General features: G+C 45.1%; 1 protein-coding gene across 4 annotated transcripts in view; it reads left to right on the top strand.

Annotated features, from left to right (window-relative positions):
* The window catches only part of LOC133166604 (zinc finger protein GLIS1), a 43,200-nt gene that overhangs the window by 11,061 nt on the left and 5,511 nt on the right, over nucleotides 1–26,628 (top strand). Inside the window, exons 1-7 of one of the 4 annotated variants that reach the window (XM_061296641.1) lie at nucleotides 2,760–2,872; nucleotides 4,776–4,968; nucleotides 6,050–7,610; nucleotides 20,318–20,479; nucleotides 22,037–22,147; nucleotides 24,311–24,431; nucleotides 26,288–26,465. In XM_061296641.1, the coding sequence (XP_061152625.1) occupies nucleotides 4,838–4,968; nucleotides 6,050–7,610; nucleotides 20,318–20,479; nucleotides 22,037–22,147; nucleotides 24,311–24,431; nucleotides 26,288–26,465 (2,264 nt within the window). In that variant the 5' untranslated portion in view covers nucleotides 2,760–2,872; nucleotides 4,776–4,837. Of the gene's footprint in view, nucleotides 1–2,759; nucleotides 2,873–4,775; nucleotides 4,969–5,074; nucleotides 5,372–6,049; nucleotides 7,611–20,317; nucleotides 20,480–22,036; nucleotides 22,148–24,310; nucleotides 24,432–26,287; nucleotides 26,466–26,628 lie in introns of those variants that run through there. The other 3 variants (XM_061296640.1, XM_061296639.1, XM_061296643.1) reach the window with 3 other exon arrangements.

The raw sequence follows: 26,628 nt of genomic DNA, 5'->3' as shown, positions 1-26,628 counted from the left end.
CCCCAAAGTTAAAAAAAAAAAAAACATTTGATGTGCAAATGACAAGTGTTGACGTTATCTAATAACAGCTCCAGGCAACATTTTCGGTCGCAGCTAACCTTACATGATCCCCCCACAAGCTAATATTTAGCGCCGCAACTGTGACCAAACATTTGAAGGGAAAAAGGAAATGTAAAAAGTTCAAGCTGTTATGCATGCTTTGGGGGTATCGATTTCAAAGATAAGAGCTGGTTATTTTTGCTGTAACCAAGAAATAGGAAGTGAAATTGGACCCCGACCCCCCTTTTGCTTCTCAAAACATCTGTTTTTTGGCCCGCTATTAAACAACAAGCTTTCCCTCGATGCTTCCTTCGTCCTGCGTCAAAGTCTTTTTTTTAAAAATGGCTGCCATAACAAAACTGATTTCATGAGCCTCTTCCTTTCCTCAGTGATGTTCTACAATTGTCTCAGATTTCAAGTGAAAACATTTGCTGGTTTCAAAATTGTGTTTTAAGGTTGAAATGTGTTTAAAGTTGTAAAGTAGGGGTAAAACTGGAGAAATGTTTTCCATATGGTCTCCATCGTGGATTTACACAATCTGGAACGTATCCGCCGCCATAAACGGGAGTCGACCGTATAGAGTAATTGCTGCCAATTGGTCACTTGTTTTACAGAAGTCGGCTTGTCAAATTGCGAGCGTCGTTGAGGGCTAATGCCCCGTGAGCCTCCTCGCGCCTTCACTGTACCAACATACTCGTGTTCCGCGGTTGTGTTCGGCCACTGTCATTTCGCAAGAATTTCCCCGACATCTGCGTTCAATCGGATTCTCGGGCTTTGCGTGTAAATATTGGGTGACGGCTGAAGAAGACTGAAGGCGCACTGTGAGCTTTGCACTGACAGCTTCTCAGACCGCAGAGAACGGGCCCCCGATGTAGCAGGGATGAACTCGAGGCAGAATCTCATACGTCAGACGTATGCGAGATGACTCTCATGGTGGATTATCCAAGGTCGAGCTCCATTCCTTCCAAACTAAATCCAAAAGCTTCGCTGGGCTCATATTAACGACCGTCAGTAGTCGAAGCTCCGCGCTACTTGCGCGCCGGAAGCTAGCGACTCGGTTCGGCTAGCTACGAGTGTGCCAAAACACACTAGTGCACTTCAGTAATTTCTTTGTTGAATAAAATACATTTATGGCAAATATCATTTTCACGGAATAACGAGGAAAAGGTGGAGATGCCATGCTAATTGCTAAACTAATCTAAGATTGACAAAGCTAGCGAGTTCATCGTTTTCAGTTCAAGTGAGCGGTTGTCAATCACTTTTCTCCCACCAGGATCTTCCCTGGAATCTTTTGTTTACAAATGGAATAAAAGCATCTAAAAGGTGCCGCTCACCATCCAAAAGTATCGTGTCAAACATTCCGCGACCACTCCGAGCCTCTTTTCTGTCCACTTATGGGATGTGGTTTGGCCGACGACAAAACGTTTTCTGATTGTCTCTGATTAATCTTGGCAACTTCCTGCTTTCCGAACAAAATCCTGTTTTGATAGTAATTGTCAGAACCAGGGCTTTTCGTGTGGTTTGCGGACTATGCACATTGTAAAATAATCTTGATTTTTTTGTGATTACAAAAATAATCATCCTGTTTTTATTGCTGCGTGTTGTGTGCAAGCAAGCACACTAAAGCCCCGCTTTTGCCGCAAATTGAACACAAGGAACCGATGTTCCTCAAAAAATGCTTAAAACTGCCCCATCAAAATTCTCCATTACCGAATTGTTAGAACTCTTGCGATTTTTTATTTTAGCGGTCACATTCACAGTTGATTTAAGTTTTTTTTTTGTTTGGGTGTCACGTGACCATGAGAAAAATCTAGCAAGTTAAGACGCCTGCTTGAGAGGGTCTAAAATGAGCCAGAACAAATGGATTTCTATCCGATTATCCCCGCACAAGTTCTCATGTCTGCCGTTGCCGGTAATCCCGCTACAAAAAAACCCTCAATATTTTTGCGCGTGCATAATCATTTAATCGAGTTTTTTTCCCCCTCCTCTCTTCCCGTCGCTCCGCACCTGCTTTAAAGAAGCGCTTTCTCTCGAGCCGTTGTTATTTTTCATTTACTTGTGCCCCCGAGCTTTTTCAATCATACATCCATTACAAAGCCAAAAAATAAGTTCCGGAGTTTTTCTTTTTTTTTTTTTGCCGCAGACACAAATACAGACGCGAGTTATGAAATTTGGAGAAGCCAGGAAAGGGCTTTGGAACTTAATGCGCAACATGTGTAGCGTACAAGTGACCCTCTCGGACACCGTCACACACTTTTTTGTAGTCTCTGGATGAATCGCAAAAGAAAGAAAGGACAAAAAGTGATTTTTTTTTTGTAGGAATGGCAACTAAAATACGGAGGAATAAACTCAATGGAGGAAATGTTTTGAACATGCGATGGGGGGAAAAAATACTACTTAAAAGTGAATTTTGTGAATCTTTAATATTCTGCTCATTTTGCTCCACAACAGCATGCAATTATTCTTATGAGCCGTTTAATGTTGTGATTTGTGGAGCCAAAGTGGGAACGTTTGAGGTGTCGCGTCGGATTTCCAGAAGCATTTGTCTTGTGGTTTTGGCAGCTTGTTGCATTTCAGGTACAGATGTTTGCATCAAACCCATGACATCCTCCCCCCCCCCCCAAAAATGGGAGGCACGTGTGCTCCCCGCCCTCCCTTTTCCGCTTCTCAAAAGCACCTATCCATCAGCACATCTGCTTTTCATTTCAACTGTACGTCTCCAAGTACTCGGACGTTTTAAACGCCAACACAAGCGCCCTCATTCCGGCACTTAACACGATTCTTCGGTGACTTAAAAGAAAGCGGCGAGAATTATCGAAAATAAAGTGTCACGGTAAGGTTAAAAAAAATAATAATCAGAATAAATACCAGCAATTACACAGAATAGAATCCAGGCAGGGTATTGACGCCGCAGAAAGTTGACTAATGTACGTGAATGGATTTAATCAACCACATGTTGTTCTACAAGAAGACCAAAGTTGTACTTGGATCTATCAGTTATTGATACGGCTTTTGTCGTGCCCATTGTTCTGCTCAACGGCGCCGTTTTCTTTTCATTGCCATTGTTAGCAGACCAATGCCAGTTAGCGCAACACAACAAGCCAGTTCTTTTCTCCCAAAACAATTTGCTATTATGCTTTGACATGCCGATTATCTTGAAGTTGGAGAACAATACAAAGGACAATAAACTAATATTTCCTACGGGAATGCCAATCTTCACAGCATCAAAACCTGTTCTGAGTGCTGCTCTCTGTGTGCAATTACACGGCAAGACACACGTGAAGACGTTTATGGAGAGGAAGGTGCCACTTAAGATGTAGCAGAGTATTATTACACTTCGGCGTTATCAGCAGCGGCTGTTTCTCGCCTCCGTTCTGTTGAGGGTTTCGTTTTTTTTGTGGAGAAAGGGGGGGCGGCGGTGGGGTTGGAAAACAATAGAGGCCTTCTTATTTTTTTCTTTGTTAGTACTGCTGACATCAGTGGCTGTTAGAGAGGATGGGCCAACACGTCTGTCTGCAATTTTCATCTTGGACTCTGGTAGCGTTCTTGCTATTTTTTTTTACTTGTACGATACAAGCGCTGTATGGTGGCAGTGAACTCAACAAGATGCTCTTTTCCAGGTGGACGGGAGGGGCCGCTGCCTCTCGCCCCCCCCCCCCCCCCCCCATCCTTTACACGCCACTGCTCCGCCTAAACTATCGGCTTCACGGAGAAAACCGAAGCCGCAAAGTTTCCTGCGCAACGGCTACTTCACGCCGCCGTCCCTCGATGCTCCGGTTGGCTTGGCGCTCATTGAAATATAGAACGCACAATTACCACGGCTCATTCAGTCCAAAAGTGAATTTACTTCTGGGTCCCATCCAACCCGGCATACGTTTGAGCAAGCGCTACTTTTCGAGCGTATATTGAGGTTGTAAATGAAGATGAATTTGTAATTTTTCCATTCAAGAAAATGTCATTTAAACACTGGTTTTAGTTGACTCAAGTCAGTTTAGGTTGTAAATGTACTTCAGGCCATCGGGGATAATTTTTCCTGCGTTTGTTGGCTCTCCCACATGAAGTGTGTCGGAGCGACTGGATAACTACTCGCGCGTGCTCGTGTCTGTGACATCTTGAGCAGAAAATGCTGTTTCGAAATTGAGTTAGGCAAGCGGGAACGAGGAACAAGCGGTGGCATGGGGATATCGGCTTACCATCCGCAAACGTTTCTGCACCGTGTGACTCCTGACTAACATTGAAAAAGCAAATTTTTTCCTCATTCAGACCCTCGGCCTTGACTTATACGATGATACATCACCGTAAATGAGGATCTGAATGTGTGAGAGTCGGGGGGTGGCGGGGAATTCATTGGGTAACCAACACCGTCCCATGTGTCTCTCGCACCATCTGATTATTTGCAGATGGGATTCTCATAAAAGTTATTAATGATTGGAGACTTTGGAAAAATTCCGCCATCAATCATCGAGTGGATCGTCAATTGGGCAAAAGAAAAGTCATAATTTACTTTACAAGTGCAAACAGGGCCGAGTAATGGCATTATTGATATAAAATGACTCCCTTACATTGCGCTTGACTGAATTGGTTTTCCGGACACATGTCATTTGAGTTTCCTTCACTTGCACCAACACTAACATTTGACGCTATTTCTCAGACATTACTCTCTGCCTGTCGCCAGTTTGTTTTTCGCCAGACGAGACCCGATCGCTAACATTCCCATTTCTCTACTGTGCCTCCAGGTAACAACAGCTACTGCTTAGAAAAAAACGGCGACGCTGAGCTGGGGGGCAGCCAGGGCGCCATGATGCCACGTGGGCAGACTTTGCCGCTGCCCTTGGGGGGTCACCCAGGGGGGCTTTACCCGCAGAGCCTCCATTGCGACAGTCCTGCGCCCGATCATCTTCTGCAGGACAGCCCTCACCAGAACGCCAGGTAAACATTCGCTGCCGAGCTGCATTATTATTTCCTTGTTGTCTGAGATTCTTCTCATATTGTCCGCTCAGCTAAACTCACTTTCTGTGGCTCTGTTTTTTTCTTTTTCCGCCATACTTTTTGAGTGAGTCGGTGTAGGGGTGGGGGTGGGGGCGGACAAAGACGATTCCTTCATCGTGAGACGGCCTTGAAAGAAAAGAAAGATCTTCTCACATCACTCAGGGGCTCTGCACAAAATCCATAATGAGCCAACTGACAGGAATTATTATGTCGGGGATCACAGCGACGCACGGGGAAATCCGAGTGGGGTCCCCCATTCAGCGAGGCAGAGATTCCCACCATAATACACAGCATTGTAATGGACTAACCCTTCTGAGGCTGCAATTACGCCACCAAAAAACAGGTGACTCCATATTCATCCGCCTACGTTGGCTTGGGTTTAACCCCGATTGTGCCATCAAAGGACGTCAGGCGGACGGACACTCGAGCCAGTGGCCTCTCAGTCTCGGCTACAGCCTTGCCTTTCTAATCTTAGCAATAAATGCCCGTTTATATTCTCGCATTACTAGATTTTGTTTCATCTATCTGGAGGAATATTTGAGCTCATCAGGGAAGTATTCCAACATGAAAAAGGAATGAATCTGGAATTGACTTTACTACAAAAATTTCATTTCACTTCTGTTTTTAATTTGATAACTTGGCACAATGACTAGAAGTCGTGTTACATTTCATATGCTGTTCAGGACTTAGTTAGCCTATTAAAACATTTTTAATACCTTTTCCAATGTTGTAAATTGGATAGCCAAAATTGCTAAATTAGATAATGTTAACAAACAAAGAGCTATAATTCAGTAAAGTTGGTTTTTAGGCTTGACTGGAGCCAACAACATCAAACAATTCCCCTAAATAAGGCCACGGATGCGGATATGTAAACTTCAGATAGCAGAAAATGTTACTTTTTTGGTTTGTGACATTCATTTCAGTGAATGGGAAGATGAACCAGTCTGTCTGTCAACAGTTGCTAAGCTGATGGCGCTCATGATCCCCCCCCTTTGTTTTGTTTTTTGTCCCCTCTCTGCAGGTCATCCACTTTTCAGAGGACCCTGCCCGGGGCCTCGCCTGGCCTGAGCTGCGGCGGCGCCGACGGGGCTCTATCGGCTCTGCCGTACTCAATCAAAGAAGAGGACGTGATGGGCTACGCCGTTTCGAGCATGGCGCCCAGGGTCCAGGCCGGGTTTCACAACTCGAGGTCCGGGATGGTTCTGAGGACGTCAAGGGACGAGATGGCACACGCTGGCGACAACGGCGGCGATAGCATGCGTATGGCGAGCAACGCTGCATCGAGGGATCTGTCGCAAGCCTTTAATAATGAAGACGGCTCCTCCCCGTCGGCTTTGTCCCCAGCGAGCTCCCGTCATTCGGCGCGTCTGCTCAGCGCCGGCAGTCTGAAAAGACGTCGCCTTTCGCCGGTCTCGCAGTCCGGCGTCCAAACCGGCAGCGTCGCAGATTCTCCGTCTGGGACCAGAACCGCCCCCGAGGAGATCAACATCACCGCCATCATCTGTGCCTCGTCGCAGATGTCCATGGTGGCTTGCGTCAACGGCTTCCGCGCTAACCTCTCGCCCAGCCACACCGGCAACGGCAGATTCTCTTCTCCCTCTTCCTCCTCCTCTTTATCCTCAACATCCCCGCCGAGTATCCCCTGCTCTCGGGAAGCCCCTCACAAACCCCCGCAGCACCAAAGCCCCCAGCGGCCCACGCTGCAGGAGAGCTATCTGCTGTCAAACTCACCTGCCACCTGCCTGCTGTCCCTGTCCTCCTCTTGCTCCTCTTCCTCGTCGTCGGTGTCTTCGGTGGAGCCGGAGCAAGGCCAGGGGCGGTGCGAGGAGCGGGGCTCCATGCAGCTGGGCCGTGAGCCCGGAGGGCCCCCCCTGGGGAATGCGGGAGGCGGCTCAGATGGGTTGGGCCTATTCATGCTAATGTCAGGGACGCTACAAACGGCGCAAGAAAGCGGGGCTCTTTTGGACAGAAGTCAAAGACCGGGGACTGAAAACGGGGCGATCCTGGACGGGAACCAAAGATCGGGGTCTGAAACCGGGGCTCTGCTGGACATGAGCCAAAGATCGGGGGCCAGCCTCAAGCAGGAGCCTTTAGATGACTTCACCGCCAGTGACGATGAACTCTTGCAACATCGCTACCACCAACATTTAAGTGGTCGCCATGGGAACCTCCGTCACCTCCATCAACACCCCCGCGCCACCATGCCGCCGCCGTACCACCTGCACCAATATGCGGGGGGCGGCCCTCTGAATAGCCATCAACCGGCACCGGGCTCTTCCCCGGGACTCAAGTCGTTGTCGTCCGGAGGCCCCCCTGGCTTCCACGCGGGCATGGAGAGTGAGGAAGTAGGCCTAACGCAGCCCGATAAGCAGTCATGTCGCTGGATTGACTGCAATGCTGCCTACGGGCAACAAGAGGAGCTCGTCCGGCACATTGAAAAGGTCCACATCGACCAACGCAAAGGTGAGGACTTCACCTGCTTCTGGGCCGGATGCATCCGGCGCTACAAGCCCTTCAACGCCCGCTACAAGCTGCTCATTCACATGAGGGTTCACTCTGGGGAGAAACCCAACAAGTGTATGGTGAGTCTCTGTAAACCTGGAAACACTCAATGTGTGCCCTCTTTAAGCATCTTCATTCTTATTAGCGGTAATCTGGCACAATCGGGACATGTAATTAGCTAGCTAAACATCATACGCTATGCATAATAGCTGGTTAGCTAGTTATGCATCATACCTGGTGTGGCTGCTTTAGAAAACGTGGACAGAGGTGTTGTGGTGGGGTCGTTTTAGAGCGCCTTGATGTTGCTGGGTGGAAAAGCGTGCGATGGTGCGATGTGATACACAGCAGGGAACTTTCCCTATTTCTTTTTAGCAGCTTTTAAATCTCATTTTCTATACACTTTGTGTGGCGTGGCCCAGAAATTGCTCAAATCAACAAACACATACTACATCATGATGCCTTGGCCGAATGGGCAATTTTCGTTTACAATAGTCGTAATTTGAATTCATGTGTATTTTTAGAGGAACGTGTTAAGAGAACATGTTGTTTTTCCACATGAAGAGGTGAGCCGCTGCTCGAGTCGCACTACTTTGCGGCCGGGTGCGTTACAGGTAAAGCTCCGATTCCACAAGTCAACACACTGATCAATGTCAAGCTGTCACTCCGCTATACCCTTTTGCAAATGGAAAAAGCCCACTAACTTGAAGAATGATTTAGTCCAAATACACAATTAGTCCACAATTTGTGTAGGGCCAAGCCATGTTTATTTTCACAAGCACCGTGTTTTGGGAGAAGGGATTCGGATCCTGAAAAGCCAACACACATGTTGAACATAACCAAACAATGCCTGCACTTGATCCGTTTAAATGGGGGGCTTTTCGCGTTTAGCCGTCCGCAAGTATTAAGTGAATTGGCTTCGTATCCAAACCAAACAGCAAGAGAAATGGATTCGTCTGGAGTAGCGAGCCACAGAGGGATGGTTGCTAACGTTTGCCCTAGCCTAGCTATGTGCGCATACCCCGAGACTCCGTCACAAGCGGTCCTTTTCAAATCAAAGTGACTGACGAGTATGCGGTATTACAATAGTGCCTGTTTCATTTGAAGCGTTCCGCCTCCTTGACAACTCGTGCTTATTTTGGGGGACTTGAGTGGCCAATTTTAGCACTCGGGAGGTGCTTTGCTAAAATGTTTGAAAGACTCTACTTTGAATTGATATTTATGAGAGAGGTTCGATGCTCTCCAATATCATATTTATAAACAAAATACGATGATATCCGTCGTACATATCAGAAAAGCGCAAAATCCGCCTGGATCAAATCCACCTGCGCCACAATTTAGACCTGGTATTACTTGGTCTAAACTGTCTAATCTACTTTTTGTCACCAAATTGTCAGCTACGCAGGAGGCGTCTACCAAATGCCCAAACTTAAATATATATAAATATTGCTAAGTGAAGGTCCACCAAATGCTCACATTCGCCATAAATGTCCACACTGTCAACAAGTTGACACGTTTGCATGTACATGGTCTGCTTGGAGTTCATTTCTAGTCAGCATTCCATTGACTTAATCCAATTAAGTTCCAAGGAAAAGCTCATCTTTTTCAGTCAGAGAAGTCTCAAAGTCCTTATGTTGACTCATGGAAATTTATTTGAGTGCTGCCGCCTACCTTTGTGTTTGGTCATAAAATGGTCAAAGACATTCAAGAATGTGAGCAGTTGTTACAGAGGAAATAGATCAGACATTCGGACGGAGACCGGAAAAAAAAAAGAACTGATCTCTTTTATTATCTTTCCAGCAGCAGATTCCATTGGACCCTTGTGAAGGGTACTACGTCTCCACACGTCCAAATATAACACACACCCTACTTCCCTTTAAACATTTTCAAACCTCTCTCTCTCTCTAAATTGTCGACTTATGGCAGGAAAAGTCGTCATTATCGTGGGGCGCAATTCATGTCGGACCCCCGCTCGAGCCTGTCGCCGCTTGTAGACGGCTAATATTTAAAGTGATGCTGTTTGGAGAAGGAAAAAAAATTGTAAGGCTCCTTCCATAAAGTTTGCGACTCGTGACATTGTTTTGGGAGCGAGCGGAATTCGCTGACAATCTCGCAAGCGACCGTAAATAACCGCAAATAAGGCAGACGGGCCGCTGCGCTATATTTGCCATCGTTCGCGACCGTTTTTGGCCCCCGTACGGACATTGTTCTTTTATTCCTTGACTTTTAACAAACATCTAAATACGCAATAAAACTGTCGAGAAACATTTTCTTTGCCGTAAAAATAATTGGCAGGTTAAAGTTAGAGACTAATATTTTCCACATTCTCCATTTGACTCATTTGAGCATATTTTGCTGCTACGCTACACTCCTGTCAAGAAAGTTTGTCGGAGTCACGTTGGGTCTCCAATTAAAGACGGCCGTGGGCTGTTGTGCGGTGCAACGGGGGACACGCTGGCGAGGAGGAAACAACCTAATCTCTTTGCAATATCCTGTTGTGTTTCATGCCTAATTCACTTGTTGTTTTTAAGTTATTGCATTTTTTTTCCACCCACCCCTTCATGTCTGCATAAATATTAAAAAGAGATCCAGTGAGCGTAGCCCTAACTTTGTCCCAGACTGATATTGTTCTTCTCTAGAGCTCTCAGCACCCCTAAAGAAAAAAAAAATATATATATCTTAAACCCCACAATGTGAAACGGACTTTATTGACAGCATGGGTACTTTATTTGCCTTGTCGGTAATTTTTTCAAATGAAATAAGGTGCTTTGAGCGTTATTAGGGAACGCTGTGGTATGCAATGATGGATTTGTTTGGCGGTTTCTGGCCATGGAAACGAGATCAGCAAAGCAGCTGTTTTTACGATTACTTCGACTTTGCATTTTCTAAAACAAAAGTACGGGATGACAGACGATGGGACGCAATAATAATATTTTACTCGGACAGTTTGGGCTCTGGTTCAGTTTAAACGCCTCATTCGACTGTTTTTTTTTTTTTTTCATTTTGGCTTGAGGTAAAAGTGTTCCGTGTTCAAATGGTGGTTTCCCCAAATATAACCCAGTAAATTGTTGCTCTCTCATCTCACTCATTCCGTTTTACAGTTGAGTAACATGTCTTTTAAATGACCGGTGTTAATCAACAAATCACTCAACCCCATATCATAAACTTTTAATGACATTATTTGAAGGAATGCTATGAACTTTATGTTCTGCATCCAGCAGAAGGAATATCACACGTGGGGTGCCACAGGGGTCAATTCTGGGTCCACTGTTATTTTCTGATCAATTGGCACGGGTACCTCAAAGCACCTAATCAAATCTGTATACTTAGCGGAGGTGGACTTCTCCGTATGAAGGTCATGTGCCGCCCCCTTTTCGACAATTCCAGAATGATCTTGGCCAGACATCTGCTTGCCTAACGATTTCTACAGGTAGCTAGATCGTTGTAATTTACATTTCATCCTCACTCCCCCTTGTCGTTGTTTCCTCCCTCTGCCGAGCCGCTTGGTTGTCATGCTAAAAAAGTAACACAACACTGTCCATGTGTGACACTTGTGTGATGAAACTGCTGGCAAACAAAATACGGGATCTTGCTCGTTTTTCCTCATTGAGAGGATCGGAGCCAAGGTCATGTCAGGGCAAAATGGTTCTCAGTCAATCTTTTGCACTCATGTCATCCAACACTTTGCATCCTTCCAGGAACCCCCCCCCCCCCACACACACACACACAGACTCAAAACACTAGTAATATTTTTTTCAATTTATATTTCATTTCATGTAGATTCATATACATCAGTGTGTGTATTATATATAATATTTACATATATGCGTACTTTATACTTTGTATGTATATGCATAACATCCTTAATTCAATGTAAAATATTGTGCACTTCTCCAATTTAAAATCCACAAGGTCAAAGCACTCCAGCTACTTTGCTTCCAACCTCGTAAGCAGGTATCAAAGCGTGCAGGATTTTCTATGCGCTGTACGCCCTAATTACATTTACGTGGAATGCAATATTTGGAGTTTGCCTATTTCCTCCACATTTAATCACCGCCTTGTGTCTGAAACCTGAAGAGCTGCAGTCCCCACTTTCGGACCTCTTATACATTACGCACAGATTGTGTCATAATTGTGTCCGATCCAAAAGTGTAATCAGTTTAACCTTTCTACTGAGCCAGATCAGTTTACTAATACATTGGAGATATGAAGGCGTGTGCGTGTGTGTTTTTGGGGGGTCTCGGTTGACGTAGCAACATGGGGACGGCTTTTAGGACTTGTCTTTAGCACCCTTGTTGACTCTTGGACTGTATGTCACCATGGATTTTGTGGAAGTGTTTGTTTCTATTTTTTTTTTCAGCAGTGCTTGCAAAATATTAATCTGTATGATGATACTTGATTTTAATAATACAAAATAGTATTAAAATAAAATATTAAAATAATAAAATATAATGTAAAATAAAAATGCATAAAATAAAATAAAAATATTAAACTATATAAATAATAATGGACTGAAATCAAATTTAAAGAAGTCTTAAATACTAAAGTCTTATATAGCACGTATTTTATGGTGCCGATATACATAACAGAATTGGGGATTTTTATTCACTTCTCGTGAGTATTTTCGTTGCCTACTTGCTTTGTCATACAAGCGGCTCAAAGTGCAGCCGGTAGGCTCCACGTGACACGACGCTTCTGCGCAAAACAAACACCAGAGGCCAACGGCTGCCCGACGTAGCAAAGAGACGTGTGTTTAAAGTGTCAAGCTAAAATTACGCACACGCGGGGTGCTACGGTTCATATGCCGAGGTTAATTTCAATGTTTAAGAGAAGACGTGAAGGCTTAAATAAACACTCGCCGCATTATATTCCGAGTGATGTCATCCGAAAGAATATGCGGGCGACTCATCGGGCATCGTCTCTGACAAGCGATTAGGGGTGCGCTGAATGCGGCTTTTACAACATTTTTCAAGCATTAGGCCGGATGTTGAGCGCTCAACTTGAATGTTTTTTACAGACAAGGCAGGAAGAATTTGAAAAAGAAATTCCAAATATGGGCAGTTGAGTCTTAAGACAACATCCAGAATCAGATGAGGTCAAAGTACTCACACTTTTTACTCATTTTAAATGTCATCAGATGAAGTAGATGCAAGTGAAAAATCTAATTGCTTAATTGAGTTGTAATTGAGTCATTAGATCATAATATTTAAAGACAGACCCAAAAAAATACAGAAATAAATTTCAATGTGGACGATGAATGTAAATAAAGTTTAACTGCATCCAAATATTAACATTGTAGTATTTTCGAAGAAGGGAGACAATTTTATCAGTGGGCCATTTAAGGGCAGAGTATACATAAAGTCCTGATTTATATTGTGATTTCCCCATTTTAAGAGCAAGATCCCCCCCCACCCCCACCGCCTGGAGGCTGACGCAATCACCTGCGAGCCCTCTCGCTTTCAAAACATGTTTTATGTTTGGTCACATTTGTTCCGCTTTGGACTTGGTTGAGCAGAGAAACGTTTGGCCAGGGTTCTGTTATTAGGTCAAAAGTTAGAAAAAGAGAAAAGAAAACATCTGTACTGTATTCTTTATTTTTTTTTCTTCATTTAATCGGCCTCAGTCAGACAGTGACACCTCTTAGCGCTCATTTGGATCCGATATTGAAGCAGCGCCAAGCAATTTAGCTTTGCCAATGCACGACTGAAAGGAAAGCCAGGAAATAAAAATTATTTGTTGGATATTACATTATAATTTACCGTCACACTAACTGACAAATTTTGTGCTCTGGCCTCTGAGGGGAAAAAATTTGAGGGAAATAATTCATGAATATGAAAAGTGAAGATCAACTGTGACGAGTGGAACGCGGGAACCGTTGCCATCGGCGAGATGGTCGATTGGATCGGAACAAGACTCGATTTTTGTTTTTAAACAAATTTGGCAGTGTAACATGGAACGGGAATGAGATGATTGAATTAAGGAGAGAATCATCCACAGAAATGAGCCTCGTGATTGGCCGCGTCATACACGCCTTGATAAATTGCCGCTCGGCTGCGTGTCGCCAATAGTGGACTCGGGGGAAAGTAATTCAAATGCTAAAGAGGCGCAGCGATAGGGAATGAATATTGTTTTTTTTGTGAATTTAACGCTGTAAAGTCGATCTATTTATCCCGTGTTATTAGCTGATGCAGCATTTTTAGGTTAGCAAAGCTACCGGAACACGTTTGGATAGCATAGTAGCATGAGTCCACGCTAGCTAGCTTTTTGGAGGGAAATATCCTTGTGCCAGAGTTCTGATGCTGAGCTCAGAATCGTTTTACTTTTTGCTTTTCTTGCTTTCATTTTGGACTTGTTTAACGGTTAAGTAGAATTCGTACCACTTTTCCCGCCTCTGTGAAAAGTACACAAGGTTGGCACGCCGATGACTACGTAGTGTACAAAACTAAAAAGGGTATTGTGGCATCTCGGTTTCACCGCATTTCTCTGGCTGTCGCATTGAGGCCTGGTGCGCCTCCAGGAGTTTGCATAAGTGCGCCCCCCCCTCCCCATGTCGACTCACAATGCCACGCTGACCTGTTGTTTCATTTTACTGGCATGTTTGCAGTCTAAAGCTTCTGGCACAGAAGTATTTAGCTTGGCAAGTGGTGGAGCTTCTGCAATGTTTATTTGTTGTCGCGCAAGACGAGTGTGTGTTAATATAGACATGAGCTTTTGTACAGCTGGCTCAGTTTTTCCTTGCGATTTATTTTCATGTTTCTACATGAACAATGGGATTGCAGTCCTATTTGTTTGGTCGCACAAAGACTCAAGTTGAAGTTCAACCTTAGCCCTTGTCGATCTGACTCACAAGCAGCCTACTGACATAGGTGAGAGAAACTTTGTACCACACTTTAAATCACACGGTCATGACAAGTATTCAAATACTTTCCTAACACTTCCAGAATGAACAAAAAAAAAAGAGCTTCTGGAAATGTACTTTGGACTTTGTGTATACATGCTGCGGTTTCACTGTTTGGCTTTTTTTTGTTGTTGTTAGGGGAGCGTGAATGGTTAATGTCAGGGTTTCATGTCAAAGCAGCGGCATCTTTCCAGAGTTGTGGCCATGCCAGAAGAAGCCAACGTCTCCACTGCCCGCCGCCGCAAAATGAGATGCTGTCGTGTATTGAGTGACTGGTTTAATATTTGTGAAAGAGGAAGATAACAGAATAACCTTTCAACAGTAGTTATGGATGTTGATGTTCGGCATTAAAAAAAGACAAAGCAAATCATCACCGAAAGCATTGTGATGAATATAAAAAAAATGCCTGTCGGAAAGAAAATAGCTGGAGTGCAGAATGGTGCGGTGGCGATGTTGGTGAAGATCCAATATAAAGAATACGACGGAGCGCAAACCAGTCATCACATTGAATTATATCGGATTAGGCGCTGTCGGGACTCACAAAAGAGTCGTAAAGCGTACGTGTTAAAAATAGCTGCAGTGAACCGGGCCGAGCGAAGCAAGAGAGGCGAGAAGATGCTGGGGCGGAAGGCCGCAGCTCCCGCGGCGACTGCCGGGAACATCCGATCTTGTTCACTTGTTTTCATTTCCCCGCTCGGTCATTTTGGCGGCAGGTTTGGATTTCGTCAAGGAGTGCATAATTAATGACCGTTCTCTCGCTAAAGTGGCAGCGGAGGCATTGTGTTGCACTCCAATTAGGCCGTTAAACGTGGCTACGGTTGCTCGGCGAAGATGGCGCTTGGTGAAATAATAAACCGATGGAAATATCATTTTGCAATGGATGCGATCGTTTGGTGTGGTTATAAATAAACATCAACGTCATCATGGATGTTGTAACTGAAACGGGCTCCTATCACACACCGGATGAACCGAGGGCCGACATACGGGGCCAATATAAGACAAACGTGAGCTCGGCGTGTAAATCAAAGTCCTGAGCGGGAAATGAACTTAATTGGGCCCCTTTGAGAATATCAATTCTGTGACAGTCGTAACTCTCTCCCTGACAAGCCCTCATATGGACGCCATTAGAAAGTTGACCCCCGAACGTGAAGACCTGGACAAGCGGTGGGGAAAATTCAATATTGCGCATGCAGCCCGAGACTTAAACGGACGTTTGGAAACGTCACCGAAGCACGAGACGTTTGCTTTTCTATGACCCCTTTTTTGCCTCAACCCGGAGAACCGGGAAACCTCAGCTTGGGAGGAAATCACATTTTAGTGCTCTAATGTGATGCAGGGCTGGTCGACATTTGAAGGAAGGCCTCCGCATCACGATCTTAAGTGCTTCCATGTAGCCTTTGCGAGCGTGGCGGCAAACACATTTGGTGATTTATTTGATTTTTTTTTGCTTATCAAAGCAAATCTTACTCGATTACTCGCCAGCTCTGGCGAAAGGAAAGCTCAAGATGGCCTGGCTCATTATCATGAGAGCTTCCTGTTGTGCCATCCAAATGGTTTCTAAAGGGGCCCCCGGACAATCCAGGCATGGGCGCAAACTGGCTGTTAAGCACAATTTCTGGAGTCATTTACATGAACGCTTCCTCGCACCAAATTATCGGCCGGGCTCTCACTCAATTCCTCGTTCGTGCGCATCTGGTAAGCCGCACCTAACATCCTTTCATTTTAGTGGTCTGGAATAATAGTCCGGAAAATGATGGTATAATTTACGCAGCAAGTGCACGTTTGGAATATTTCACGGAGGCGAATTAGTCTCAGAGTGTCATTTCGATTCAAACGGTCCAAGTCCGGCGCTGGAAGTGATATGTGTAAACGATGTCATGCGAATGTTTTGCCCAAGCTGCGTTTGATTTGCTATCTTGACGAAGCGCATGAGAACCCGGCCTCCCTTTCGCTGTCTCATTGAATCATGTGGCTATAATTTCATCCATTTTCGTGTTTTGGGCTCTTTGCTGCGGCGGCCACAGGGCATTTGGAAGCGGGCAGATTAAACGCACATGTTGGTCCCCATCTGCCGAAACAGATCGGCGGGTTTTCCCTAGCAGAGAAAGACACCTTGCGATAGACGCGACCCTGTTAGGCAGAGTCCTGTTTTCGTATTTTGGTTCTCCGGACTGCTTTCGAGCGTTGGCGCTTTCCGATATGTTTTATTTGGCCGCTGTTTTTTTTTGGCGCCCGCCATGGCGGCCCTTCATCGTGTCTGTCAAGTTTGGAAAGAGGGCAGATCGGAGCTGAAGGGTAAAACTAATCACAGCGGAAAGCTGATTCCCGAGTTCGTTGGGAATTTTCAGGACCCTTTCCATTTCGAGGGCGGCGGGGCCTCGCAACATGAGTAATGGTGAATTTCATGCCAGTTAACAGCCTCGCGCGCTTCCATCACATCTCAGAGTCATTAGTCAGAGTTCTCATCTACAATTACGAGGCGAGCTCAAGGACATCCTGTACGGTGCGGCCAATCAAAGGAGTGAGCAATTCGAGACAAATTCAAAGTCCAGATCAAGTGCAAATAACCTCTTGTGGATTTGACACAGCACAGAGAAGAGTGTCGTTAGCAAGACTGCCAAGACGGAACGATCCAAAGCAGACCGAAAATGAACAGTTAATTGAACTTTGGTGAACTTTTCTTCTTTTCTTTTTTAACTTGTGCGTTTACATCCATAAAGGGCTATACTCGGCTTTTAGCTAAAAAAAAAAAAATTACCTAACGTCAACGGTCAAAATTGATTGGAATTTTTTGGAGTTGGAGTTATTTTTTAACTACTGGCGTCCGTATTGGTTTTTATTCGCGTGCATCAATTCCTCGTTCATCCCTCTTTGATTTCTTTTCTCTGCCGTTAGCGGGCACATGTAAAGACGGTTAGCCGTCCGGCATGCTAGCAGACGTGTTTCCCTTCCCGATAGAGCTCGATAATGGCCGGTTTGTTCCCATCCGCTGCGGGTTTCTAATGAGCTGCTACACGGGCGTTGACACTACTCCCTTTTAGCCGGCCTGGCTCGACACTGTTTGGCGTTCCCCCTTGCCAGTCAGGAGTCATTTCCCATCCAGGCCTCAGGCCATCGCCACTAGTTTGTCTGCTTGTTGTGATCAGCTGCCTGTCCACCCTATCAAGACAGGGCTGTCATCCCCAATGTTTACGGAGCGATTGAACCCCCGCCCCCCGATTGAGATGGAGTGCCTCCGCTTGTGCGGTTATCTGTCGGTTTACCTCAGCCGGAGGTCTCGGAGAGGAAAAGTAAACATGTTTGAAGCAATTTGAATGATTCGAGCCATCTAAGCTGTTTTCACAGATAATATCCACGGCAAAGATTAATCTCATGTCACCACGTTTGGGTGTTTATGGAACGTGTCCATCACTTGGCTGCAATTTGCAGTTTAGTCCAAAGAAGCGCAGTGACATTTAGCATTCAGTGTGGTTTTGGATCCTTCAGAGACTTTTTTTTGGTTCATTGTCAGCAACTGGTCAGTCCAGTGGAAATTTAATGCATCAGCAACTTTCGCCAATTTTTTTTTTTAGCCTTACAGTAGCACTTGCGAATTTTTCAAACAAAGCGAAAAGTAAATTTAAAAAAGAAGAAATAATTTAGCCCCACATTTGTTTTGCGCACAAGAAAGTATTGAAACTCCGATAACCCCTTGCCCCCCCCCCCACACACACACACACTTAAATACACACATTTGGCAGAGCAATAAGTGCAGACTTTGTTTTCGTATTCGACTCGCTCATCCATCTAAAGAGGTGTCGATGTACTTCTCTGCTAAGATTTGCATTCGACTTTCACACCTGCGTGACATGTGACATGACACGCGAGAGTGTTGAAATGTACGTTTCCAGTGTGTTAACTCCTCAAAATGTTTACTGTGGACTTTTGCTGGTCTTTGACGTTAACGTTTGTTGATTTATGCGTGTATCTCAGAGTTCAGCTAGCCGGGTGCCGATTGGCCAGAGTAAAATGTCAACATTCGTCGACTTTTATGCCTTTCTGTGACTCTTCCAGTCTAAGCTGAAACCTGAAGCGGTTTTATTTTATTTATTTATTTATTTTAAAGCTCATTGTTCGTCATGATAAACAAATCTGTTTGATGACTTTAATAAAAATGCCATTTAGTTACCTCACCCTATAAATTGACTGTATTCCCATAAAACAACTCAGTGGTTTAGTTTGAACACTTTCAACAAAACAAGCACTGTTGAAATGTTTAATATTTGTTTAACAGCATTTTCTGCAGCCTTTTGTTGACTTTTCTGGCGGTGGTGTTGAACAATGAATGTCAGTATGCTCAATTTCAGTCGTAAACCGCAGAAGAAGGCAAAACACAAACGCTGCGTCGCCTCTATAGTCGAGTGCGGCGGCCAATTCAGAAAGCGGCGACAGATCCGCGGCGGTCACCCGAACTGCCTCTGCCATGACGGATTTGGGTTTCGCCGATATTAAATGGAGCCTCGCTGAATAGAACGTTCAGCCTGCGTGTTGTGTGAATGAATGACGACAAGCGGGGATGAGCGCCGGGGCGCTTCGACCGACGCTGTCACTCTCTCCTTAGCTGCAACCTGATCTGGAATACGTTCAGCTGATGCAGAGCAACAATTTGAGCTCCCATTTATCAAGGGTATCCGAGACCCAACCAGGGTAAATGAAACAAATCAAACGGGTATTTAAATACAAAATGTTCAACAATCGATAATAAGTTTGTCTTAGACACCACCCCAAAAAAAATAAAATAGCAGGACAATGAACTTTACTGTTATTGTTTTTCCACCTTCAATTTCACAAGTTTCTACAAGCTCGTGACCGACATGTTTCTGTACCGATTAAACCGGCCAACGTGTCTCTTAATTCCTCATCGGGCTGTGTTTCATGTGTCAATAAGTAACATTGAACCCACAAGTGCACACTTTGTTGGTCTCGGATACGCGAGAAGCATCTCCGCCCTTGAATCTTTCATGTGTTAACAAATCTGTGGTCTTCATCGGCTGAGTGCTCGGCTTCGAACGGGACGAGCGGGCTCGGATACGAGCTTGTTTACAGCCACTGTCACTTGTCCGTCTAATGTGCCATTGGCGCCGGTGAGTGCTGGGCTCATGCTACGCATTACAGCCTATTAAGCGCGCTCCGCTTTCCACTAACTGCCACTTAGCCGCACGCCCCGTCTTCAAAGTCACTGCGCATTTCGTCAAGTGGACGTCCACGGGCCAACGGGAAAATCGATTTGTAATCGTACCACCCGTGTTTCCACAACGGCACTCCTTTTCCCAAGGCGGCAGTGCTGGGATATTTGAACTCGCACAGCTGTGCGAGTGATCAGGGAAGTTGTGGAAAGGAGTCATCCATTTTGGCTCTCCCGTTCAGGGTCACGGAGAAGCTGGAGGCTGGAACACCATGCTTTGATCACCTGTCAGTCACAGGACGGACTTTTACATTCGCGTTCACAGACAATTTAATCTCAGGGTGGTACCAGGGGTGCACATTGGGGTGGGATGATGGGGCTTATTAACACCAACCCCCATCAATGCGATATTTGATTTTTATACAATAGAGTGACTCCTCATACTGTATATATAAATTAGAATATCATTTGTTGCAGATTTTTCTGTCTGTTGCAAAGTTGAATTTTAAAAAGGACAAAATATTGTAAACAGTCAAATGGTGGCCCTGTTTCTCATAGCTTTGTGTTAATGGACCAAGAAAATAAACTATTTGAGTCATCACATATTTTCTAATTAATCAACCGATTAATCGGCTATCAGAATTTCTGAATCGGCATCTCCCTCCAAAAAATCCACATGGGTCGGACTCTAAATAATGTTGTAATCGCCATGCTTGTCTTCTCCGCAGTTTGAGGGCTGCAACAAAGCGTTTTCACGTCTGGAGAACTTGAAGATCCACCTGAGGAGCCACACGGGAGAGAAGCCGTACCTGTGCCAGCACCCCGGCTGCCAGAAAGCTTTCAGCAACTCCAGCGACCGAGCCAAGCACCAGCGCACTCACCTGGACACGGTCAGAAATGTAACAAGTGTCTGCAGCCGCGTGGCTCGATTTTCTCTCAAGCGTTTTAGAACAAGTGTGAGAGAAATTCAATAAAAGGTCGAAAATCACACCAACAAAAATGCAAGTGAGGCCAACTTCATTGAGTGACACTCACCTGAGTGTATTATGTTTATTTTCATTGGCGTTTACAGGTTGGCTCAGATGGAGCCAGAACACTAAGTACTGAACGCATTAAGTTTTGGCATTGAAAATAACGGTTGGCGCTGTAGGAAAGATGCATTGGCACTCAAAAACATGACGTGATAGGCTTTTTTTATTTGGATTTTTTTTTTTTTTTTTAGTTTATAGTATGAATGTCAGCCTATAATCTGGGACACTGCTTTGATTGTTTTCAGTGCAGTTGTTTTTCAATTTCAACTTCCTGGTTTTTACATTCGGGTTTGTTTACAACTTTATGGATCTCGAGCGATTAAATATGGCCTCTCTATTTCTAACTATTCTATTTCTATTAGCAAGTGGGCCTAGAACGCATCCCTGGGGTTAACTATATCTCTTTTTATTTATGATTTTGTTTTTATAAATTTACATTTTTTTTTTTATATTTCCGAGATCAACAAGCCTAAGACATGCAAATTTGATCGGGCTTTTATGTTTCCACATTGCTTCAATTGCATTTGCGAAACTTAAACTGAATTTTTTTATTTTTAATTTCCATTTCCTTTGTGTCCATCTGTCGCGAAAAGCCACACTGCATGGTCTCAGCATAGGCACAATATTGAATGTGGCCTTGTGTTATTGTATCAGTCAAGTTTCCCACCGGCCGCTCTTTCCACAAGTCGGACAAATGATGGCGCTAATGTGGGCGGGCGCTGCTTACGGCTTCACATTAACACCCCGCTAAAGGCCCGCTCTGCCAAGAGCACTTGAGGGGAAAATGATTTTTAAACGTTAATGATATTTATTCTACACAGAAGTCACGCTTGATTTTGGTGACTGGAGGCGCCGCGCCACGGCGAGCTGCAAAACAAACATGGCCCAGATGAGTGGCACTGGAAGCGCCTTGCAAAAACAAAACGGGCTTATTTACAGAGGCCGTCAACGTTCGGGCACGCAGCGCTAATAAAGACCCGGATCAACTTACACTTTAATAGGCATCTTACGTTCCGAAAGAGGGAGGGGAAGCGGGGCTAGCCGGGGTCGCCGTACGACATGCTATATTTGCTTAGCTAATGAGCCGGACACAAATTGATTCGGAAACTCCAACTTTTCACTTGCAATACCGCAATCGGCTGCATAGATTGAAAATCAATATGGCTTGCAAGGATGTCGACAGTTTTCATGCTAATGAACTTGCACTGGCTGTTGTTTTATAATCAATTGTCTTGTCCATTTTCTCTTCTTGCTTTCCCTTCCCATTTCCCGTCTCCCTTCTCAGCTGGGAGGTAAGACTTCAACTTTACCTCTGACTTGCCTTCCGATCTCACATTTCCTCCGACTTTGATCGCATCCGTGTCCCGTTTTATCCCGCCCTCTGTCTAAACGGAAATCCCGCGCGCTGCCTTCCAGAAACCGTACGCGTGTCAGATCCCCGGTTGCACCAAACGCTACACAGACCCCAGCTCGCTGCGCAAGCACGTCAAGATCCACTCGGCCAAAGAGCAGCAGGTGCGTAGAAAGGTAAGACGGGCTGACTCCAGTCGATGTTTTCATTTTTTAATAGTACTTGAAAACAGTGTTAAGACATCTACACACTACCACAAAAAATTTTTAAACTATGATTATTTTGAGTTTGCGAAACAAATCTGTTGCAAAGCTTAGATTGCCCAAGGCTATCTCAGGGGGGCTCGCAAAACTCAAAATATGATTTTATCAACCCCCACTATTTTTCTGAAAATGCTCGGGGGGGAACCCTGCAGCCCCCTCCCGTCGCTCTGCCAGTGGCAGCATACTTTTCTACAGGTAATATGATGCAACGATGATACATTCCCAGAAATGTTGACACCTTTAAACCTCATCCATTGTTTTTTGAAAAATCAAATATAACAATTGAGCCTCAAAGTTTGCCCACGCCAAGTAGTTTCCAGTAGATTGCCTGCCCACCCGCGTAACCTTACACAAGTCAAACATTGCATTTTGCACATTATCACAGTTTAGTTGGAGTAATTTGGCTTTGGCTCCGGCCTGGCTTTCATTTTCACCACAATGGATCAGGTCGGAGCGCAACTCATTGTGCTCACGGTCAAAGGCTCATTCTTCTCCCTGACTGGAAATGAGTAAATAAGAGAGAATGGACTCATTGTTGTGGATAGCGGCAGGCCGCGTGATGTGTTCCGTTGGCTGCGGCCTCGTAAAAAGGGAAACACATGTGCGCTCGTAGCGTTGTTAAGAAGTCGTAATGCGCCATCCCCGCGTGGCCCAGATGTTACGGACAAATGTCAAACACAAGCGCTCTTAACTGCGCTTTTGGAGCGCGCCTTTTTTGGACTGCCGCCGCGGGGCGGAAAGGACCCCGGCAATTACGTGTGATAAATGCTTCTCGGGGAGGAGCCGCCGCTTGCGCACACGCTTGGGGTGCGAAATCAACACGAGGATGTTGCCGGTTGAATATGTGGATCTACGTTCTTGCTAGCGGAAGGGGGGTGGGGGTGTAGCCACCAGGTTGGAACAAATATGATTGACGCACTCGCCTGACTGGGCGGCTTGGAATGAGGGCGATGAATGAAAACATCTCCGAAGCTGACCTTGTCGTGTTCTGTGTTCCTGCTGATTGACTTCAAGTACGACCGCGCCACGTTTGATTCATTTGAAACATATCGGCTCGAGTTAACATCACAAGTTGAGGAGAGAAAAAAAACTTGTCATTGCGGTTAGCACATCTGCCTCTTAGCTCCGAGGTTCCGGGTTTGAATCCTTAGTTCTCATTTCTTCCATATTCCAAATACATGGACATTTAACTTGTATTTCCAAATTCGTCATTTCACATTTTTTGTGCTCATTCAATAACAATCCAAGATGCCACAAGATGGCGCCAAAGCCCGGATTAAAAAGAAATTGGTAATTGGTTTCAAGGAGGACGACTTCCCTGCATCACAACTTGTTGATACAGTTTTGACTAAATATTTATTTCGTGTAGCAAATTCAAACAAGGCCTGTGTGGTTCCTTTCTTAACTTTGGTAAATGATAAATGCGCTTTGTACGACTGACATGACTTTAGAAAATCCCGCTGAACTGCCGTGAGAACGCTCTCCCGTAGCGTACTCGCTGATTGTGTGTTTTATTAGCTGGCTTCCAACAATGCGGCCTTTACAGCACACACGAGACTTTACAAACAATATTTGTTTATAGTATTGGCTCAAAGTATAGACTGTTTGCTTGTGGGCTCTCGCCGACAATGAGAACAACATGGAATATGGCAGCGCACATGAAAGAACCCAAATCAAGCGCACATTTGCAGCCGTTCGCATGTCTTGCGGCCGATAAACACAAAGTCGAACGCCCCCGGTACCTAAAATAAAATACAATTTTTATGACGCCGTGTCAAACTGTTATTTGCACTCATCCCGCTACTCACTGACTTTTTCTAGGATTTGCATTTTTCAGTTTTAAGTGTGCCGTGCCCTCCAGGGGGCGCCACAAAAGGGTCAATCAAAAATAAGTGTTGGCACAAAAAATAACTAATGATGACTTAGCTCCATTACCAATTACCGTATTTTAAAAGTAACCAAGTTAGTTTTATTTCCATTCAACAGATTTGACAATATAAATGAATTGAGGGAAAACCCCAACCCAAAATTGAGATTATTTTTGCCACCTGTGCTGATTTACGTCTCATTTTCCAGCTCCGTCCGTGTCCTCACCTGGAGCAGGACGTGCTGAGTGACTGTCTGTCCATGCAGACTCAACTTCTGTACGGCAACAAGGAAAGCTGCTCCCCAGGGATGAGCCAAGACGTCTTTACAGGTCGGACGCTAACATTTACTGACTGTGCTGGAATTAAATTACTATTGTAGCTTAGCATCCAGCCGTTTTTGTTGTTGTTGAAGTCTGGTGTCAGCGATAGCCAAGATCACGCTCGGAGCCAGTATACAAATGGCCAGTAAAGTCGGCGAGCCAAGATCGTTTTAAGACAATTGTGAACGACACTGCTCATTGCTGCTGCACGCAGGAATTATTTTTAGTTCTGCTCTGCGAGCTGGAGCCATTCAATTGTTTTCTGGGAGTTGGGCAATGCACTCAGGAAGTCTTTAGCTCCTGAAAGGAGAGAATAGCTCAACCTTTAGGTCTTTGATATTCTTGGAACAATTCTAAAAATAGTAAATAATACACCTCTTTAATGTTCGGTTTTATGATCGACGATATACTTGCCCTTGCTTTTGCTTATCGTCATTTTAATGGCTAGTTTTCAAATCTGCGGGCCTTGGCTTTGACACCTGGTTTGCATTTAATTTTTCAACGCAATCTCTTTCAGCGCCAAAACGTGATTCACTGTCAATCTATATTTTGCAACGACGCTAAACCACGCTGTCGATGCCAAAACTTAATGGCAGTGTTCTGGCCGCATGACAACGTGAGCGTGACGTTTTTGAAAAGGCCAAAGTGCGCGTGCATTCGGGGTTATTTACATTTTCACTCTTTGTACGCCAGCCTCCTTTTGTTTGCATTGCGTCATTCGAACACGTCTTATTCAACGCGCACGCCAGGGAAAAGTTTATTCATCGTCACGCGGCCGTCCATTTTTCCATCAGCGGGCGTCAACGCCACATCGGATTAGGACGAAGACGTTGTGAAGATATTCAAGACAACGAGCGACGATGCCCGCGTGGGCCTCCCTCCCGCCTTTCCGGACACATCTGTCCTTGTTTTTCCGCCTGTACGCCGTCCAGCATCCCCGGTGCGCCTTCTTATTGTTGCTGGAACCCGGCGCACCGTTGACAAGCGCGTACGCTCGACATGTCTTGCACGTCCAAAAGGACTTTTGGCTGCTCTCTTACTGGATGTTGCGCGGAAATCTCCCTGAGGAGCCACCAAAGCCGCGTGCTGGCTGGCACAGGTGGAACAAGTACTCGCACACAAGGGGGAGTACTTGTGTTTAAAACAAAAAAAAAAACCACACCTCTGAGTTCACTTTACATCTGCTATGTAGAACTCAAGCGGGCTTCTCGTAAGTCTCGCCCATGAACAGGGGGCAGACGTATCACTAGGCGACATTGAAAGAGTGAGTCACGTTCACTCTTGATGTGAACCCGAATGGAACAAAGTGGAGCTGGTGTAAATGGGCACACCCCAGATAATAAAGGTTTTTTTTTTTCCAAAAAGATGTTTCAAGATGTTAATGCAGCACCCAGTTTGTTGTTTAACCAAACAAAAAGAGCATCGCCCTTAGCTTAATGCTGACGAACGATGCGAAACGCCACACAAGAGCTAATGACTAGCATCTGTGTTATAATCTAGAAAGATTATTTAATAAGAGATCATTTCACAATATGTACAGGCAGATATTGTTAATCCTCTTCAAAGGACAACTGTGACTTACTAATGCAATTGAATATTTTTTCAACAAGAGAAAAGCCTGCTCTTCCTTTCAAATGTTCTGCTGTTGGAGCACATGCAACATTTTAGCTCATTATGCAGTATTAACTACAAGCAGCTGAAAGCTGAGGCCCCTCGGCGACGGCGGCAAAAAAAAAAAAAATCTACTTTCGATTACAAACTGCACAGAAAAAAAAAATTTCATGTGGTTGTCAAAATCAAAGGCGGGTCGCCATCAGTTTGAACGCTTGGCACGTTTGACCAATTAATCGTGTTTGTCTTTCAAGGATTGTACGCCGGCACCCCCAACCACCACCACCACCACAGCGCCGAGCTCCTCTCGCCCCCTGCCGCCGCCAGCGCGACTGCTGCCGACCTGCCCTCGCGACAGCACTGCCTGGAGCCGGACCTTAACAGCCCGCGCCACCTTTCGCCCATGGCCCCCTTGGACGGCAACAGAGACGGGTGAGCTCATTTTGTCACTTATTCTACCGACAAAAAAAAAAATAGAAAAGCGGCGCGCAGTAGTGTAGAAGGTGAGCGTCCCAAGAGCGTCTTGATGATTGTACAAGAGAATCTCCTCGGACTCGATAAATAGATGAATCACACCGATAATATTATGAAGGTC

Source organism: Syngnathus typhle, linkage group LG14 (genome assembly GCF_033458585.1).
Source record: "Syngnathus typhle isolate RoL2023-S1 ecotype Sweden linkage group LG14, RoL_Styp_1.0, whole genome shotgun sequence".
Taxonomy (NCBI): domain Eukaryota; kingdom Metazoa; phylum Chordata; class Actinopteri; order Syngnathiformes; family Syngnathidae; genus Syngnathus; species Syngnathus typhle.
This window is presented reverse-complemented; position numbering and strand designations above follow the sequence as displayed.